The 17,708-nt window shown below is 45.9% G+C and overlaps 2 protein-coding genes and 1 pseudogene across 3 annotated transcripts; 1 reads left to right on the top strand and 2 right to left on the bottom strand.

The window, feature by feature from the left end:
* Positions 1-1,860: 1,860 nt before the first annotated feature.
* On the top strand, positions 1,861-6,085 carry LOC116251391 (probable N-acetyltransferase HLS1; annotated as a pseudogene).
* A 1,756-nt stretch (positions 6,086-7,841) lies between these two features.
* On the bottom strand, positions 7,842-11,312 carry LOC116249887 (cation/H(+) antiporter 15-like). Its single transcript, XM_031623196.1, has 4 exons — positions 10,827-11,312; positions 10,038-10,554; positions 9,440-9,939; positions 7,842-9,340 (listed from the first exon to the last, which is right to left on the bottom strand). The coding sequence occupies exons 1-4, from the start codon at positions 11,019-11,021 to the stop codon at positions 8,045-8,047; spliced, it is 2,508 nt and encodes an 835-aa protein (XP_031479056.1). The 5' UTR covers positions 11,022-11,312; the 3' UTR covers positions 7,842-8,044.
* A 1,722-nt stretch (positions 11,313-13,034) lies between these two features.
* Positions 13,035-17,119, bottom strand: LOC116249932 (cation/H(+) antiporter 15-like). Of its 2 annotated transcripts, XM_031623246.2 has the most exons (5): positions 16,630-17,119; positions 15,614-16,121; positions 14,968-15,467; positions 13,372-14,710; positions 13,036-13,284 (listed from the first exon to the last, which is right to left on the bottom strand). In XM_031623246.2, exons 1-4 carry the CDS (start codon positions 16,828-16,830, stop codon positions 13,409-13,411), a joined length of 2,511 nt encoding a protein of 836 aa, XP_031479106.1. In that variant the 5' UTR covers positions 16,831-17,119; the 3' UTR covers positions 13,036-13,284; positions 13,372-13,408. The 2 variants fall into 2 exon arrangements, with proteins under 2 accessions (XP_031479105.1, XP_031479106.1); XM_031623245.2 differs by having other exon boundaries at positions 13,035-14,710.
* Between the last annotated feature and the right edge of the window lie 589 nt (positions 17,120-17,708).

Raw genomic sequence — 17,708 nt, 5'->3', positions numbered from 1 at the left:
CCTATATCTAGTATCCAACATTTTTGAAGTTGGTTTCTAACGTCATATGATCATAATGCCGTTTGGATTCCGTAGTGTATTACAATTCAGATTTGGATGTGAAAATAAAATTTGGATGGGGATTAGATTTGGATTGTGAATTTAAAATTCAATCGGATTCAGATATGGTATATTACTTTTTTTCATTTGCAAGTGAATCCTAATTTGATTATGTGAACAATCGAGACTTCGAATTTCGTAAACAGTATCACATCAGATTCAATTCACATCCCTAGCTTCTACTTTTCCCCTACACAATCAAAATCCGGTATATTCTTTTAAACGTTTTTGGTTTTCTGCTTTGATTTTTCATGTTCAATTTCATTGCTGATATCCATATTATTGTTGGCAAATCCGTGACTCAATCAAAATCCGGTATATTCTTTTAAACGTTTTTGGTTTTCTGCTTTGATTTTTCATGTTCAATTTCATTGCTGATATCCATATTATTGTTGGCAAATCCGTGACTCAGACTCAAATTGGTTGATGACCCAGTCACCGGGTTGACTGGCTGACTCGATCAAATTTTAAAATAACTTGAATCAGGCGAGTCGTGACGAGTCAAGCCAAGTCAAGGGCGAGCCTTGCCAACCTTGACTTGTCGCCAGGTTTTTTAGAGATCCAAAATGACTCAGTGATTCTCGAGCCAATGCGAGTTAGCCAACTATGATCCATACTCCAATTCACCTGGGTCTTGGTCATGCATTCATCACCTTCACCCTCACAGCTTGCCCAAATTCTTGCATGTAGAAAAACAGGGCGACAATGAAGACAAGGAAAAACCCTAACCAATTGTAGACCTGACTCGCTTGGGGACATTGAGTATTTCCTGTCTTAGGTAAGGTTTGACTTGAAATTCATGGATTTGAAAATGCATGATTTAATCCATGTATCTTGCACATGAAGGCACGCAAAGATTTCAGAGTCTTGTTTGAAATCAAGATAAAATAAAATAATTCTTGAAACATTTCCCAGAAGATTGTAGCCTGACCCCTTAAGATATGCATGAGAGGGAAAGTCCTTAATTTTATAAGCATGATGTGACATGAAGAGGCTGATACGGCAAGAAATATACATCAAGGTTTTATGGTTCATCAATCTATCGGTACCAAGTGAGACCCACATTTTGTCATTTTATACGACCAGAACTGAAGTAACATTTTCGCTTGAGGAGCTTTGATTTGGAAAAAGTCAGGTCCAAGTTCAAACGGGAGACGGCGAATTCCTCGTCTAACTCAGGCCGGGGACCTGACTCCTAACAAACGGTTTACAGCTCGAACGAAGGACTAAAAGAGGAGGAGGACCGAACAAGGACGTTCCGGCACACAAACTTTCAGTCAACCCCTCGTTCTCCTCAGTAATTCTTGAAATAGCCTCTGGGAAGCGAAAATTACAGAGACACGGCCAATACTGGGGTAGAAGATTCCCCCCATCTCGCGCGTGTCAAGTGTCAACCGCCTGTCTCCTTTCTCTTTCGACGCCGTACGCTTTTCCTCAGCTTTTTTCAGACTCACCCATCAACGGCTGCCTTTCCGCCACGTTGGGTCGTTTTCGGGGATGGAGATGCCATCCCTGCCATGGACATGATGATGATCATGGTATTCTCATGACCATGTCGATTCTGATGGTGCTTCCTTTATTATGACCATCATCAGATCTTTTAATCATGTTACTGTTATGGTATGATACAGAGAGATGAACATGTCGATGACTGTTAATGGTGGTGATCATTAGCAACAGCCGTAATTAATTTAAGACAAGACGGCGCAGCCACAGCCGCCTTCCGGCCATAAAAAAGAAAGTTTTGTTTAAAGGGAGAAACTAGTGAGAGAAGAAGCAGGAATGGGAGATGCCAATCATGCCATGTGGAAGGGCAGATTTTGGGAAGAAAGAGAGAGATGGAGAAAAGGATCTGAGTATTTAAATGGATGCAATCCCCAATGATGATTCACTGAAGCCCCGCAAAAAGCAAGGAAGGGGAGGGGGCGGACTAACGAAATACAAAAGGCAGCAGAGCCCTTTGGTTGAGAGAGAGGGAGAGCCACAAGAGTCCAGTGGCGCCGTCGTCTCTGCTTTCTACCATGACCTTACCTTGCCTCACACGTGATTCGGGAGGGATGCTTTCTGCAAAAAGCTGCCGGCTTTAACCATTGGGCTCTCCCTTCTTATCCAAACTTGTTTGTTCAGGCAAATTATGTCTTGCTCAGAGCTCATAAGTATGGAGGCCTGAGGTTAAGCGAGAGAGAGAGAGAGGGACGGGGAGAAGAAGAGAGATGGAAGTGGTAGTGATCAGGGAGTATGATGCAGCGAAAGATTGTGAGCGAGTGGAGTTGCTGGAAAGAAGATGTGAAGTTGGTCCAAGTAGGAAGGCTTCTCTGCTAACGGACTTGATGGGAGATCCCATTTGCAGGATTCGTCACGCTCCTGCATTCATCATGCTGGTGAAATTTCCTTTTTCTGCTAATCTCTCTTGTTGAGTTTACAGTGTCTAATTTCTTGGTTTTCTTTTGCTGTTCATGATGGCATGTCTTTAAGAACTCTCTCTCTCTCTTCACATCACCGCTTTTTTTTTTTTTTTGAGCAGGTAGCAGAGGTGCGAGGAGAAGAGATAGTGGGAGTGGTGAGGGGATGCATAAAGACGGTTACCTGTGGTAAAAAAATCCCAAGAAATGCCAGGAGCGGGTGTGAAGAAAGTAACAGCAAGCCTGTTCCTGTCTTCACCAAGGCTGCGTACGTTCTCGGCCTAAGAGTTTCACCCTCGCACAGGTAAAAAAGAAAAAAACACCGAAGAGTCAAGAAATTAATGCCGTTTGTCGCTTTCTGTTTTCTTTCTTTTTACTATTTCTTTTTCCTCGTTTTGTTTCTTTGTCGAGAACCTTTTTTGTAGTTCCGTTCTCAACAGGGTAAAATGAAATATTGATAGAAGAAGACGATGCTTCCATCTTGCTTTTTGATGCGTTGGTCCTGGCTTTCGGCTGGCTTCTTGTCCTGTTTCTTTGAAAATCCAGATGCTGTTATTTATTGCAGCACCTTTCTGATTTTGCCCTGTTTCGAGTGCTTGGCTGTGTGTTTACTTGGTTTTTTTCCCCCCCATTTTTTTCATCTTCATCTTATTTCCTTTTGTTCTTATTTAAATATACATATACTTTATTTTGTTTATAGCTGTCCTTAAGGAGGGGGCCCTGGATGTTGTTGGTGGTACTCTCTCTCTCTCTCTCTCGAGCTCCAGAATTATAAAGTTCAGAAAATGGTAGTATAGGTTCTTTCGGAAGATCTCTGTCCTCCTCCTCTCTCTGCATCTGTCGTCATTCTCTAAACACCAATCGTGGGTACCATGTAAGGTTGATAAATTTCCCAAGCACCGTAAGTGGCTTTTTCCATATGATGGTAAAGGACAACCAAGTTAATTTCAGTTCATTTTGGATTTTTCTGATATTTACCATTCTAATGGTTTTTACCCTTTTAAATTTTAAACCGCAGGATTTTGTCTTCTGTTTTGTTCTTTGGATTTAGATTGTGGGTTTTAATTTGAATTTCTAGAACAAGATTCAGGAAGGGAAGTTAAAATAGAAAAATATTGATTACCATTCTCCACTTAACCTCTGCACTGTTGTGTCTCTATTCTGTAATGCGATATACAGTGCGTTCTCTGCTCTACCTTACATTGATGATGGCATTAGTTTTTGCTATTTTCCTCTGTTTTAAACGATGCCATTTCTTGATTTTCATTATCTTGTTTGTTCCGTCCTTCCTGACTTTCCTTGGGAGGTTCTTGATCTTTTTTAGGCTTTAGCAATTATCACATTCTGCAAGTTTGCATCTCTCTCTCTCTCTCTGTGTATATCATTTCTGTTCAGAAGCACTATGGGTGGGCTCTTTCTTTTATTTTTCCACTTGAAGCAACGGAGGCAACACAAAGAACAGCTTCCCTTCCCCACATACAGCACCAAAATTCACTGTTGGTGCGCTCGAATGATGTCGTCGAGGCCCAAAACACAGTGGATGACCGCCAATCCATTTTTGAAAACCTTTCTTTTTCCAAAATTTCTGTCCTACTCTTGGTGGTGGGTAGGATAGAACTTAGAAGTGACAGGAAAAAGCGTATTCTGCCTGACTAAGACTTTCTAATCCATGCTTTCAAACGCGTCTCAGGGTTTCTCTTTAAGTATCGGTCTTAATTTCCTACGCTAACGGTCCTTTTTTCCGAATGAAAACGTTCTTCATTCTGTTCCATTCTTTTGTTGATGCCCAGCATCTGTAAGCAGAGAACAAGATCAATTTTATCATCTTCTCGAAGAAATCATTCGTCCAATTTAGATCACCATTCATCAACATGAACGAGAAGGCTTCCGTCGTCGTACCACCTCCATCATGTCGAAATTCGAGCAAGAAAACCCGACATTCCTCTGCTCTCGTAACCACATCCCTTGAATGAAAAACACAGAATATGGAGAAGAAGAAAGAAAAGCCACTCTGTTTCTTGCCGACAAAAAAACTCCCTCCGGAGGCACAACTGAAGGATGAAACCAAGCAGCATCCCGACATTTCCTCAAGAAAATCCTTCTCGTCCAAGTTAAACCGTTCATCTTTCTTAGCCACCAATCGATTATCACTCCGTGAAGAGCTCCCTTCTGCAACAACTGGATTCCATAGTTCTTCTCATTTCTTACCACCAATCTTAGCGTGACTGAAAAACAATGTAGTGTTTCTTCATGGAGAGATCACTCTCCAACGTATTCTTCTCACATCGATAGAATAATCACAGAAAGCTAATTTCTCATATTATTTCTTTAATAAGAGGATCTCACTCTTCCAACAAAAGCCCATTTCTCCGGGTGTCAGAGAAATCTCACTTCCACAAATCTGTGTTTTCAGGCGAAGGGGAATTGGGCTGAAGCTTGTGACGAGGCTCGAGTCCTGGCTCCGCGACAACGGCGCCGAGTACGCGTACATGGCCACCGCCGGCTCCAACGAGGCCTCCCTCAGCCTCTTCACCCGCCGCCTCGGCTACTCCAAGTTCCGCGCCCCCGCCGTGCTGGTCCAGCCCGTCCACGCCCACCGGAAGCCCCTCCCACGCGGCGTCCGCTTCCTCCGTCTCTCCCCATCCGAGGCAGAGACCCTCTACCTCTCCCGCTCCTCGACGGTCGAGTTCTTCCCCACCGACATCGGCCGCGTCCTCTCGAACCCCCTCACCCTCGGCACCTTCCTCGCCGTGCCCTCGTCTTCCAATGCCGTGGACTTCGCGAGCTTCTGTGCCTGCCCGCCGCCGTCCTGGGCGGCGGTCTCCGTCTGGGATTCGGGCGGCCTCTTCCGCCTCAAGCTGGCGGGCGTGTCGCGGGCGACGGTGGCGGCGGTGCGCGCTACCAGGGTCCTGGACAGGGCTCTGCCGTGGCTACAGATACCGTCGGCCCCGGAGATTTTCCGGCCGTTCGGCTGCCTGTTCCTGTACGGGATGGCTGGGGAAGGGGAGGAGGCAGTGAGGATGGTAAGGGGGCTGTGCGGGTGGGCGCACAACCTGGGAAGGGAGAGGGGGGCGGCGGTGGTGGTGGCGGAAGTGGCATGCTGCGAGCCGCTAAGGGCGGGGGTGCCCCACTGGGCGAGGCTGTCGTTCGAGGACGTGTGGTGCGTGAAGCGGCTGGGGGCGGGGAAGGCTACTCGGACGGCGAGGTGGGCGACTGGACGAAGTCGCCGCCGGGCAGCTCCATCTTCGTGGACCCCAGGGAGGTGTGACGCTCTCACTCTTCCTTCCCCTTTCCTTCCGAGGCAAGTTTTGGGGAAAGGGTAGGTAGTTAGTTGTCCGTTAGCGGTATTTGGTCTCATTTCCCAAGTGTCTAAGCTTTTACATGAATCAAAAGGGTCACAACTTCGCTCTACCAATATGAAAAGAGTGTGTGTGGTGGATGGTTGGTTGTAAGAGGAGAAGAAGGAACACTCAATTGATTGGAACAAGCTTAATCCAATGAGCTGGGAGACGTAAATTATTCGTCACTTCCAGGGCGTGGGAAAAAAAGTTTAAATGACAAAAACGTGCTTAAGTTTCAAGTTATTTTACTGCATGAGTGAATAAAGTTTTTTTTTTTGGAAACTAAAGGTCACTTTTATCAAAAATTGGTGGCTCGCACCGCACCTGACTCTTGTTGATGCCATTAATTGTTCTCCAACTTCTTTGCATCACATCTGCTCTATAAAATAAATTTTAGGGAGATCCAAAATTTTAAGAAATACATTTTTTTTATATCTAAAATCTTTAAAATTTCATTAAAAGTTTAATCTTTTAAAGAACGTTTGACGATATCGACAAGCTGTTTGCTTGTCTGAATAATTATGTAGATTTGTAAAATATTATGTCATAATTTTTAAGATAGGTTGACGAGACAATTGTTCGTGACACTACTAAGTGGACCACAGTTTTTTTTTTTTTTTTTTTTTTTTGTCTTATATGAGGACAAAATGAGAGAAGTAGGAACAAGCAACATTTAAGTGTTTGATGTGGACAGTTTTGGTTCCAGATAAAACTTTCTTCGAATTTCTTTTCTTATGCACTAGTTCATGGTCCAAAATCCACAATGTGGATCTTTGTCTCTACAATCTCCTCTTAACTCTGCTCAACAGGCCGCCTTTCCACATTTATCAGGCAACCAACGTTTGATTTGACATGCTAATCAAGAACTGCTTATCTCGAGATAGAAAGTTTCTGCATCGACAACCCTGCTCCTTCAAGTTTCTCAACTTATTAACCTCTTTACATCCAGCCAGCCTTCTAGTTCTAATCAAACGGAGGGGGGCTCTTGTTGGCCCCAGAATGGTAAATTTTTTTTTTCCCCTTTACTCGTTTATTATGAATTCAAATCAGGGTCCAATTGAGTCGGGTCCCATATTCAATATCGAAGCAGAATCCGACCCATTTGTGTCCCTATTACCAAAAAAAGAAAGAAAAGAAATCTACCTGAGGTGCAAACGCGTACCAAGTAAAAAGATGGAGGAATTGTTTGTAATGTTAGAGTTTTGGATTTTCAGGCAACTTGGCATCTGTTTCTTGATGTTGGTATATTGACGATATATATTCTCTTTCCCTCCATTTTATAAGCTTTTTCATTTTTGTCTTTACACCTACACCTTTCTTACCTTCAAAGTGATGAATCCAATGGAAGAGAGGAGATAACGAAAATTAGAATGGATTTTACTCAAATCATTTTTACTAAAAAAAACTGCTGAAGGGACTAAAATTTAAAAATATATTGTAAAAAAAATACGATTATAATATTAATGATAGTACAATGGTTAATGGGGACTTTAGGCTTTACAGTATAGAAGAGTCTGTCATTTAAAAACATCAAAGTGAAAAAAAAAGAGGGGTAAAAATATTATCAATTGTCGAGAAATAAGAAATTAGAAGTCGAACATTTTCCTGAGAGACGTTCAAAAGGTTGAAGCTGCTAGCTTTTGGAGGGACGAATGAGGAGAAGTCGTCGAGATGTGAGGAAAATAACACGTTTAATTCTTTAAATGATTGAGAAAATAACATTCTTTCTTAATGTTTTTAAGCAGGAAAAATGTTGATTGTCTAGCAAATTGTAACAACGAAATTATATAAAACCTATGACAATAAAAAATGGTGGCCATATTTTTACTCGTTTTGGCTAAATAGGATACTTCTGATATATATATATATATATATATATATATATATATATATATATATATATATATATATATATATATATATATATATATATATATATATATATATCAGTTTAAATGGAGAAATCTTCTGGCCAACACAGCCGTAGAGAGAGATCATAGGGAGAGGGAGCGAGTGAGTGGCTTTTCATTGATCTGGCGCTTTCAGTGGCATACAAAACCGGCCGGCTCCGATGGCCTCGTCTCTTCCGTTTCCGAGGAAGAGAGAGAGGGAAAAAAAAGAAGAAGAAAACTTGTTCGGTTCGGTGATAATCTTTTAACTTCTGACGTTTTCTTCTTAGTGAGAAAGAAAACTGTGGTGCCTTTAGAATCCAGCGCGCAAGTTCCAGTTCCATCCATATTCATCAAACTGGACTGCATGTTGAGAGACGACGTTGCTTCCTCTCCCAGGCGCAGGCGCCGAAGCCCTTACCTGATCATGCAGCACATAGCCACGATAAGTTTGGCCGCCATGTCCGATGCCATGCCTGCTCTCCCTAGTCTCCTCCTCAGCATCTTCTCCCCAAGAGTATTGCTGCACCACCAGCACTGCCGGCGCCGAAACGTCTGGCGACACCAACAGGTCCCCCGCCGTCCCCAGCTCCGGGTACTCGCTCCACGTGTCCAACCCCGCCAACATTTGCGCGGCCGCCCCTCTGTGGTGCCGACCCACAATGAAGAGGTCGTGGGTCTTATCCATCCCCTGGATTACGGTCACGGTGTCGGCGCCGCAGCCAACCTCCTTCTCCATGTAGGTAACCGATCTCCTTGCTTCGAACATGGTTCTAAATCTGGCTATGAAAATGTCATCTTCCGTCATCTCGCCGGAAACGGGCAGAGGTTTGGTGGATGCACCAGACGCAGGCGTGAACCTCACGAGGGTGAGCCTCAGGCCCTCAACGTCCGCCATTCTCAAAGCGTAGGACATGGCCTCCCGGTCATGGGGGCCGCCGAAGAAGAGGACGGCCACGTTGAAGAAGACGTTGGTGCGGGCGCCGGCGATGCCCATGTCCACAAGCACGGCGACGGAGCAGGGGGCCTTCTCCAGCACATTCAGGTTGATGTTCCTAACTATTTCGTTGGAGACGCCGGTGTGGCTGCCCAGCAGTCTCCTTATGTGGAAGGGGATGATGACGAGGGTGGCGCGGCCGGATTCGGCGGCCTTGCAGATGTGCTCTGGCATCGTAGAGTAAGAGGAGAGCTTGGTCTGGAGGTTGAAGTTGACCCACGCCGGCCACTTGTGCATCATGAAGGCCGCGTTCAAGGAGCCGGTGTCGCCGCCCCGGACGAACCCGCCGCTCTCCAGGCTCTGCTGCTGCACGGTCGACTCGCGGGACGTGGCGTGGACGAGGTGGAGCGCGGAGAGGTAGATGGGGGAGAACTTGGTGGCGTTGGTGGCCTTGACCAGGCTCAGCAGGCTGGGGATGGTGTGGTGATCGTAGAGGCAGGCGAGGATGCGCAGCTCCATGTCGGGTCTGAGCTCCTGCACGGCTCGACAACCCTTGTGCAGCAGCACCATAGGGCGCTCATAGAGATAGGAAATGGCGGGGCCGATCATCATGTTCAGCACAATGATCCCAAGGACCAAAGTCGCAAACTCTTCATCTCCCGTCCGGGCAATCTGAAATTTAATTGGCAGGGAAGTAAGGTTTCTGGGTTTCACATAAGCAGTAGTAAAATGATTTAATTAATTAAGCATATATATATATATATAACATACCCCTCTTGTTGAGGCCCAAAACAGCATAAGGATGTCGAGGATGCCCCTGGAGGACATGAGCACGCCCATCATCAAGCCTTCATTTGTGCTGATGTTGCTACTGGATGCGGCGAGTGCAACCAGTCCAACCTTGCCCACGTAAATGAGCAAGATTATGAAAGCCAGCGTTATCCCTTTTCCGCCGTTCATGACGGACAGCAAGTTGGTGTTGAGCCCGACGACGGCGAAGAATGGAGGCATCAGCAGCGTGGTGTTGAAGTCCTCCAGCCTCTTCGTCACCACCGTCGTGAGTGCACTATGCGGTAGGACAAAACCGGCCAAGAAGGCGCCGTATGTGATCCGGCAGCCGAGAACCTCGGTAGCTGCGGCCGACCCTACGGCCCAAAGAAGCACTCCGCAGACATGGTTCTCCTTCACATCCTCCTCGCTTGGGATTCGCCGGGCTATCCAACTGATCACCGGACGGGCCACGAAAAATGAAAAGGCGGCGAAACCTATACCTGCAGTGGGGGTGGGGGGGGAGATCATTATTTTTAAATGAGAGACACACTTTCATTAGCTGCCTAATTTATAAGGCAGGTAGAAAGATAAGCCTTACCAGACAGGAACTTCCCCAGCGGGAACTGATAGAACATCTCATCCTCCCTTTTAGGAGTAATCACCAAGAGCAACACATTCAATGGCAGAACGACGGCGATCGAGGTGAAGATGGCGGCGGTTGTGGCCAGGTTGCCCACATCGGTGCCGAGGAGCTCGTGGTCGATGACATTGCCGGCCAAGACTGTGACGGTGGTGGGGAGGAAATAGAAGCCCATGAACCAAGGGGCGACTCCGCTCTGCATGTGCTCGGGGACGAGCTTGTTGACGATGATGACGACGGGGTAGGAGAGAAGGAGAGGGGAGAGCATGGAAGTCATGCCTATCAGTGCAGCCTTCGCAGACACATTCTTCAGCATGGGGCCCGGATGAAGCTGAGCCCCCATCAGGAAGTACCAGAAGCATAGACCAAAATGGAGCACCAATTCCAGGAGCGGCGGCCCGTTCTGTGGGAACAGGAATTTCGTCACCCCCGGTATTATGTGCGTAAGGCAAGTTGGACCGATCAACACGCCGGCCTGTTCCGTCGCCGAAAGTTGCAGTCAGGCCATAAGGAAATAGATATATATATATATATATATATATATATATGATGCTCAACATATTTAACTTTTCTTATAAATCAAGGTCTGTCCTGCATTAGAAAGAACTCTACACAAGGCATTATATGGCACATCTCTTCGAATCTAAAGATGATGTGATCGGATTCCTTAAGCGGCGAAGATTGCCGATGATCCAAAAGCCTTTGTCCTAACAATTAAATAAAGAGATCGGGGAACCGAGCGCTTACAATTAGGTTGGCAACGTATCTGGTCTGCCCCATTGGCTTCATCGCCACCTGTGCTGCGAGCGTCACCAGCGAAAGAACCGTCAATTGGAAGGTGAGGCGTGGCAGATAGAAGTGGAACGGACGCTCTCCCGCGAACAGCCCATTGCTAGTCACCTTTCCCAGGTCATCACAAATCAGAAAACTGGAGTTGTTCATCTTCACCGAAAACCGACCGGCAAGATGAAAGCCGGCCTGATTCTTGGCGTTTCTTGATTTCAACGCCTTCTTCGTTCTTCCTCTCTGTATGGATGAGCTAAGTTTCTCGCGGCCTCCTCTGCTGCTGACAATGAGAAGAATGTGGAGGTTCCGTGGTTGGGTACCGGTATGAGCTAAGCTCTTATATAGCAGCCAAGCCTGCCTGTGCTCCTCTGTATCGACAGAGGGATGGCATTCAGGTGACAGGTCTGCACTCGATGCGGTTGTACCCAACAGGGGATCTGGGGGACGAAGCCACCCAATTTCTAGTGAATGGGCCTCCCTTTTCAGGTACCGGAAATTTCTTTGCCTAAAACTGGCCGGTTCTGGTAGCTCCGGCTGTCAAATGGATCCGGTCCCCGATCGAACCTAGGCTTCTCGGGGCCTCACAAATCAGATCTGTCCAGGTGCGGGTATGATTTGCCGAAACCAAACCCGGTTCCGAGTGTCTTATGGCCCTGTGTTTTGTGCCGGTAAAAAGAAAAATCTGATTATATGCCGGATCCAGATCTGATTGATAATCGGATCTTATTTTCTTTTAGTGGACCCGTCTGGATTAGATCCCGGGTCGGTTCCAAGATCGCAGTGGATCGGATCCAGGTGGCCGGAACGAGCTGTACTGTGGAGCCTAACGGCCATCAGAAATAGGCGGCGAAAAGAAGAGACTTTAACGGCTTCTCTAAATTTAGAAGGTGAAACACTGCAACACGCGACAACGCGAGAAATGAAAAAAAAAAATAAAAAAAATTGGTGAACGGGAATTCCGCTGAATTGCTCGTGAATCCGTCAAAACTATGAAACAAATGAATAATAATAATAATAATTTGTGTCTACTTTCAATAAATAGAAGATTATTTTTTGAGCATGATGCACAAACTTTGTTGTATATATATATATATATATATTTTTGTTATATCATCTAGAAGACTTAATTTTTAGTGTTTCTATATTTTAGCTGTATTTCTAAAATTTTACTTAATTGTGTTGCTGCAATATTAGATTTTTCCATCAACTTTCGTGAGCCGCTTTCATATTGAGTTGGATCTCTGGTTCTTGGATCTGTTCGCCCTTTAAATGTAACGCTTTTATCTTCCGCCATGTTAGTTAGAGTATGGATCGGGTATGATCCAACAATCTCGCCCGAATCAGATGGCAACCTGATCACTTGTCATACATTTAAGCCACACTTTTTTTTTTTTTTTTGGGTTCTTAATGGTACTTTTTAATTTGTTTCTTCTCCTCTGTGCGCTTCGTTAAGGATGTCAATGAATTGAATTCAGAACAAAAAAATTCATATATATTAGAAAAAATAACATTTCATTAAGAAATCAGTTTGGTTCGGATTTGGGTTTAAACTTATTTTTTAAATAAACACCCGATCATATCTAGATTCAACTTCAAATAAATATCCTATGTATCCAATATCTAGATATTTTGAAATTTAGTTTTTGACATACCATAATGGAATGGAGTTTGAATTCTAGTGTCTGCTTAAAAATTGGATTCGGGCATGAAAATAAAAGTCGGATTTGGAGCAGATTCACATCATAAATTTAATAATCGGATTTTCTTTGCGGTATAGATCCCTTTGTTCATTCATATTCCAATCCAAATTCCTGCACGAATTTGCAAACATCCGATGAATCAAATAAATATGCATATTCCATTCATTGATATCCCTACTAGGAGGGCTCAATGAACTCCAAACGGGAGGGGCATTTTTTTTTTTTTTTTTAAAGATTTTTGCCTTGTTTAAGGATAATTTCAAAAGAAAAGAAAAATCACTTTTTCAACTTTGTCCGAGGCTCCTCTATGTTCTTTCATTTTTATTGGCGTCTTGGTAGGGCTCTAAAGAACCCAGTGTTTAAATTTGAGTTCAGTTATATAGAAGGCAGCCTTGAAAGATTCAAGCATTATAATCAATTAAAAAAAATGTTAATCATAAATTTAATGCTTCATAAAAAAAAAAAATTCTAACTTCACCCACGAATATTTATGGTAAAAAACTGGGGTTACGCAGACCCCCACTCGTAGATTAATGGAAGGGAAAAAAAGAACAGTAAAAAAAAATTGTACAAGTTACAAAGAATAAGCAAAGACAAAGTCCCCAGTGCTCACATTCGGGGTATCCCAACCAACGTAGACTACTTTTCCGACCTCAGCTGCATACTCTCCTCGATCAATGTACAGATTCTCTATATCCTTGATTGATTCAAGAGCCTCCCTAAATAAAAAGAAAAGAAAGCATTTAGGAAGGATAGGATTTTAGCTCCAAAACTGGATCTAATGGCAGACCAAAATCCTGGTTCACCTCCTTCTTCCTCAGGAGAAGATGATGGGTGCCTTCCTCAGAATCCGGCACCCAGGTTCCAGTTCCATCCAAACTCATCAAACTGGATTCCATTCTGACGAGTCGCGTTGTGCCTTCTCGCACGCAACTGCGCGCCTCGTGAGATCGGCTGCTCCTGCTGCATTATGTGGTGACGAGTATGCTTCTCGTACTTTTGAACATCATGAACGGGGAACCTGCACTCGTCCTCCACCGCTTCGTAGTCCTCCGCCCACGAGTACTGTTGCACCACCAACACCGCCGTCGCCTTAAAGTCCGACGACACCAACAGGTCGCCGACGGTGCCCAGCTCCGGGTACTCGCTCCACGCTTCCAAGCCCGACAGCATCTGCGCCGACACGGCCGGCCCGTGCTGCCTCCCCACCATGAAGAGGTCGAACGCCCTGTCCATCCCCTGGATGGCCGCCACAGTGTCTGCGCCGCTGCCGACTTGATGCTCCAGATATGTGATCGATCGGTTGGCGTCAGCCAGGAATTTAAATCGCTGTATGAAGAGATCGTCTTCATTCTGGTAGCTGACGGTGGACGACGGCGCGGCCGGCGTGAACCTCACCACGGTGAGCCTGACGGGGTCGTGCTGAGCCATCCTGGATGCGTAGGTCAGAGCCTCCCGGTCGTGGGGTCCGCCGAAGAAGAGGACGACGACGTTCTGGAAGTTGTTGGTGGTCCCAGTCCCGGCGACGCCCATGTCCACGAGGACACCGGCGGAGCAGGGGGCGTTCTCCAGCACGTTCAGGTTGATGTTCCTGATCGGGTCGCTGGCCAATCCGCTGTGGCTGCCCACCACTTTCCTGATATGAAAGGGGACGATCAGGAAGGTGGCTCGGCTGGCCTCGGCCGCGTTGCAGATGTGGTCGGGCATGGTGGAGTATGAGGAGAGCTGGGTGTGGTGGCTGAGGCTGACCCAGCCGGCCAACTTGTGCTTGCTGAAGGTCGCGTTCAGGGAGCTGTCATCCCGTCCCTTTCCGATCCCGCTGTTCTCCAGGCTCTGCTGCTGCACGGTCGATTCGCGGGACGTGGCGTGGACGAGGTGGAGGACGGAGAGGTAGATGGGGGAGAACCTGGTGGCGTGGCTGGACTTAACCAGGTTCAGTAGGCTCGGGATGGTGTGATGGTCGTAGATGCAGCCGAGAATGCGGAACTCGGCGTCCGGTTTCAGCTCCTGGATGGCTCGGCTCCCCTTGTGCCGTAACAACAGAGGGTGGTCGTAGAGAAAGGAAATGGCGGGGCCGATGATCAAGTTCGTCACCATGGTACCAAACAACATGATCGCAAACTCTTGTTCATCCGCATTGTTAAGCTGAAAAAACATGGATTGTGAAGAAACAGTTGAACATTTTGTTGGCACAAGAGCTTTTGAAATGCATGAAAATGATAAAAAGGCAAGCATGCAACACGCTCATCAAATTTTGAATGGCGTCTGATAAATCGAGAGCAAACATGTGAACATCTGATAAATCGAATATGATAATTAATCTGATCTACTTAACATCACTGTTTGCTGTTGGCTTTTAAACTCTGATCTAGGATTGTCTTAGTTAATTCCGGCGATATTACCTTTGCCACTGTGGACCAAGAGAGTTGGAGGATGTCCAGAATTCCCCTGGAGCTTATGAGGAAGCCAATGGAGAGGCCCTCGTTGAGGGGAACGCTATGCCAAGATGCGACGAACGCAATAAGGCTAACTTTCCCCAGGTAAACGATGAGGAGCATGAGCACGAAAAACCAGCCTTTGCTGTTCTCGAACATGTTGAGGAGATTGACTTGCTGACCGATAATTATGAAGAAAGGAGGCATCAGCACCGTGGAGTTGAAGTCCTCCAGTCTGCTGGTTACCACCGTCGTCAGCGCGCTGTGCGGTAGGATCAGGCCGGCGAAGAACGCGCCGACGGTGATGTGAGCACCCAATACCTCCGTGATCGTGGCCCCGACCACCGCCCACAGGATAATGGCGGAAACATGGTACTCCTTTACGTCTTCCTCGTTCGGCACTCGCCGGGCTATCCAGTGCAGTATCGGACGTGCCACGAAAAAAATAAATACTATGTACATTGCACCTGGCAGCAAAATAGCATCAGCAACGGGTTCGCTTCTTTATTAAACCCCTAACCTAACCAACAATGTGAAGTCAAAACCTGCCGCCATCGGAAGAGCAAATATAGACACAGACACAAAACCAAAGTGTCAAAGTAGTTTTGTTTACCGGATGGAAGCTTCCATTGCGGATTATATGGCTTTCCGTGGGGAGGAAGACACCAGACCATGATATTAAGGGGAACTACGGCGCCAACTGCAATGAAGATGCCAGACGACATGGCCAGGTTGCCCATCTCGGTGCCGAGGAGCTTGTGGTCGACAACGTTGCCCGCCAACACGGTGAGGGTGGTGGTGACGAAAGGCAAGCCCATGAAATAAGGGTAGAGATGGGACTGCATGCTGTCGGGGAGAAGCATGTTGACGGAAAAGCTGCTGACGAAGCCGAGAAGAAGCGGTGAAACCAGGGCAGTCATTCCTATCCATACAGCCTTCCGCGGCACGTTCTTCATCATGGGGCCGACGTGAATCTGAGCTCCCATCAAGAAATGCCAGAAACACAGGCCGAAACGGCATGCCATGTCCAGGATTTGCACCCCGTCCTTTGGGAACACGTACTTCTGAACCACTTCCGGTGCTATTCCGCCCAAGAAACTTGGGCCCAAGAGCATGCCACCCTGCTCAGTTGCCAAAAGGCTCAGAACCATCGATTACCTCTAATACGCACATACATATTACACAACATACATCCCAAATATATATATTTCTTCTCCCTCTTTATGGAGAAAACCTCATATTGATAACCCTTTCAATCATAGATAGTCATTACAATCGAATTTTCAGTGATTGCATGAGTCATTGATTATCGTGATAGGACAAAGCTCATGGGGCATGTTAATTTCCTACTAAAATTGATTACAGAGTCAGATATATCCCCCATTTCATGTTTCCTAAAGTCTCCCCAACTTCTTAAGATTGCCTTTGTTTCACTGCAGATCGAAGGTCTAACTTTAAATTGGAGGTTTTAAATATGTAGCATGAATTTCAAATTTATACAAACTGAGCATCTCCCACAAATGCAACCTAAAGGGAAATCCCTTGTCCAAGTTCATGGGCACCCCACCTGATCGCGTCGACCGGCCAGAGAGAAACAAATATATAGGTGAGCAAGAAGAAAGAACTCACAATGAGGCTGGAGATGTATCTGGTCTGACCCAGCGGCTTGAGCAGATGCTGCATGATGAGGCTCATGCATGAAGCGATAATCAATTGGAAAGCGAAGCGCGGGAAGAAGAAATCGAACGGCGTGTCCCCCGCCAAGATCCCATTGCTATTGACCCATCCTGGGATCCACATACAAGGAGGCTGAGGATCGCTGGAGTTCATTTTCAATGCGGCAACTTTCTGATGGGTATGTTCGTCGGAGATCAAGGTCGACTTGCAGAGGGGCGTGGCCTAACGAACGCAGGTCGAATCTTTGATTGATCGATGCGCATTCACAGTTAACTGAGCTCTATGAGGATCGATCGGCTGTTTTGTAAAGTCTAGTGTATGGAGGTTGGGGTCCTAACCATGGGGGTTTGATCACCACCTTGGGCGAGCGACTGAGTCTCTCAACCCAGGTGTGTCTTCCCCAACAGAGGCTTCCCTTGCTTCTTCTTCTTCTTCTTCTTCTTCTTCCTCCTCCTCTCCTTCTTCTTTTTCTTCTTTTCTATGACTTAACGAGTGGCTGAAAAGCCCCGCTATTGTTGACAATGAGGAACCACGAAAATGGTTATGGTTGGCTTGTTTGGTCAGTGTGACCTCCTAAATAAACGGCCGCCCATGTGCTCAATACAGCTTCTGCCTAAATTGAGAGGGTGGGAGAGAGAGAGAGAGAGATGGTGTTCGGCTGCCTGGTCAATGTTCCATTGGAGCTAAGTGGCTTTCTAATATCAGTATGTAAAAGCTTGTGAAAGAAAAAAAACGCGGCTCCATATCTTATATTTGTTTGGAAGGGTGATTCATCGTTGATCATTTGGGACAAAAAATGGAACAGGTTTGGATCTCAAGCCAAATTCTTTGGGTCCCTTCTGCATTTGGAAGTCTCACAGTTTTGAGCATATATAATTCATGCTATAATGGGGGCTTGAGACGTCGAGATCCAAGTGATTGACTAAATTTTGAAAACTTTATGTTCCAGCTGTCTGAATATCGTTTATATGTAACTGGAAATACGTAAAAATTATGAAAAGAAACAAATGTATTTTAATTTATCGAATATA

Source organism: Nymphaea colorata, chromosome 3 (genome assembly GCF_008831285.2).
Source record: "Nymphaea colorata isolate Beijing-Zhang1983 chromosome 3, ASM883128v2, whole genome shotgun sequence".
NCBI classification, from domain to species: domain Eukaryota; kingdom Viridiplantae; phylum Streptophyta; class Magnoliopsida; order Nymphaeales; family Nymphaeaceae; genus Nymphaea; species Nymphaea colorata.
Note: the sequence above shows the minus strand (reverse complement) of the source record. Positions and strands in the feature narration are given on the sequence as shown.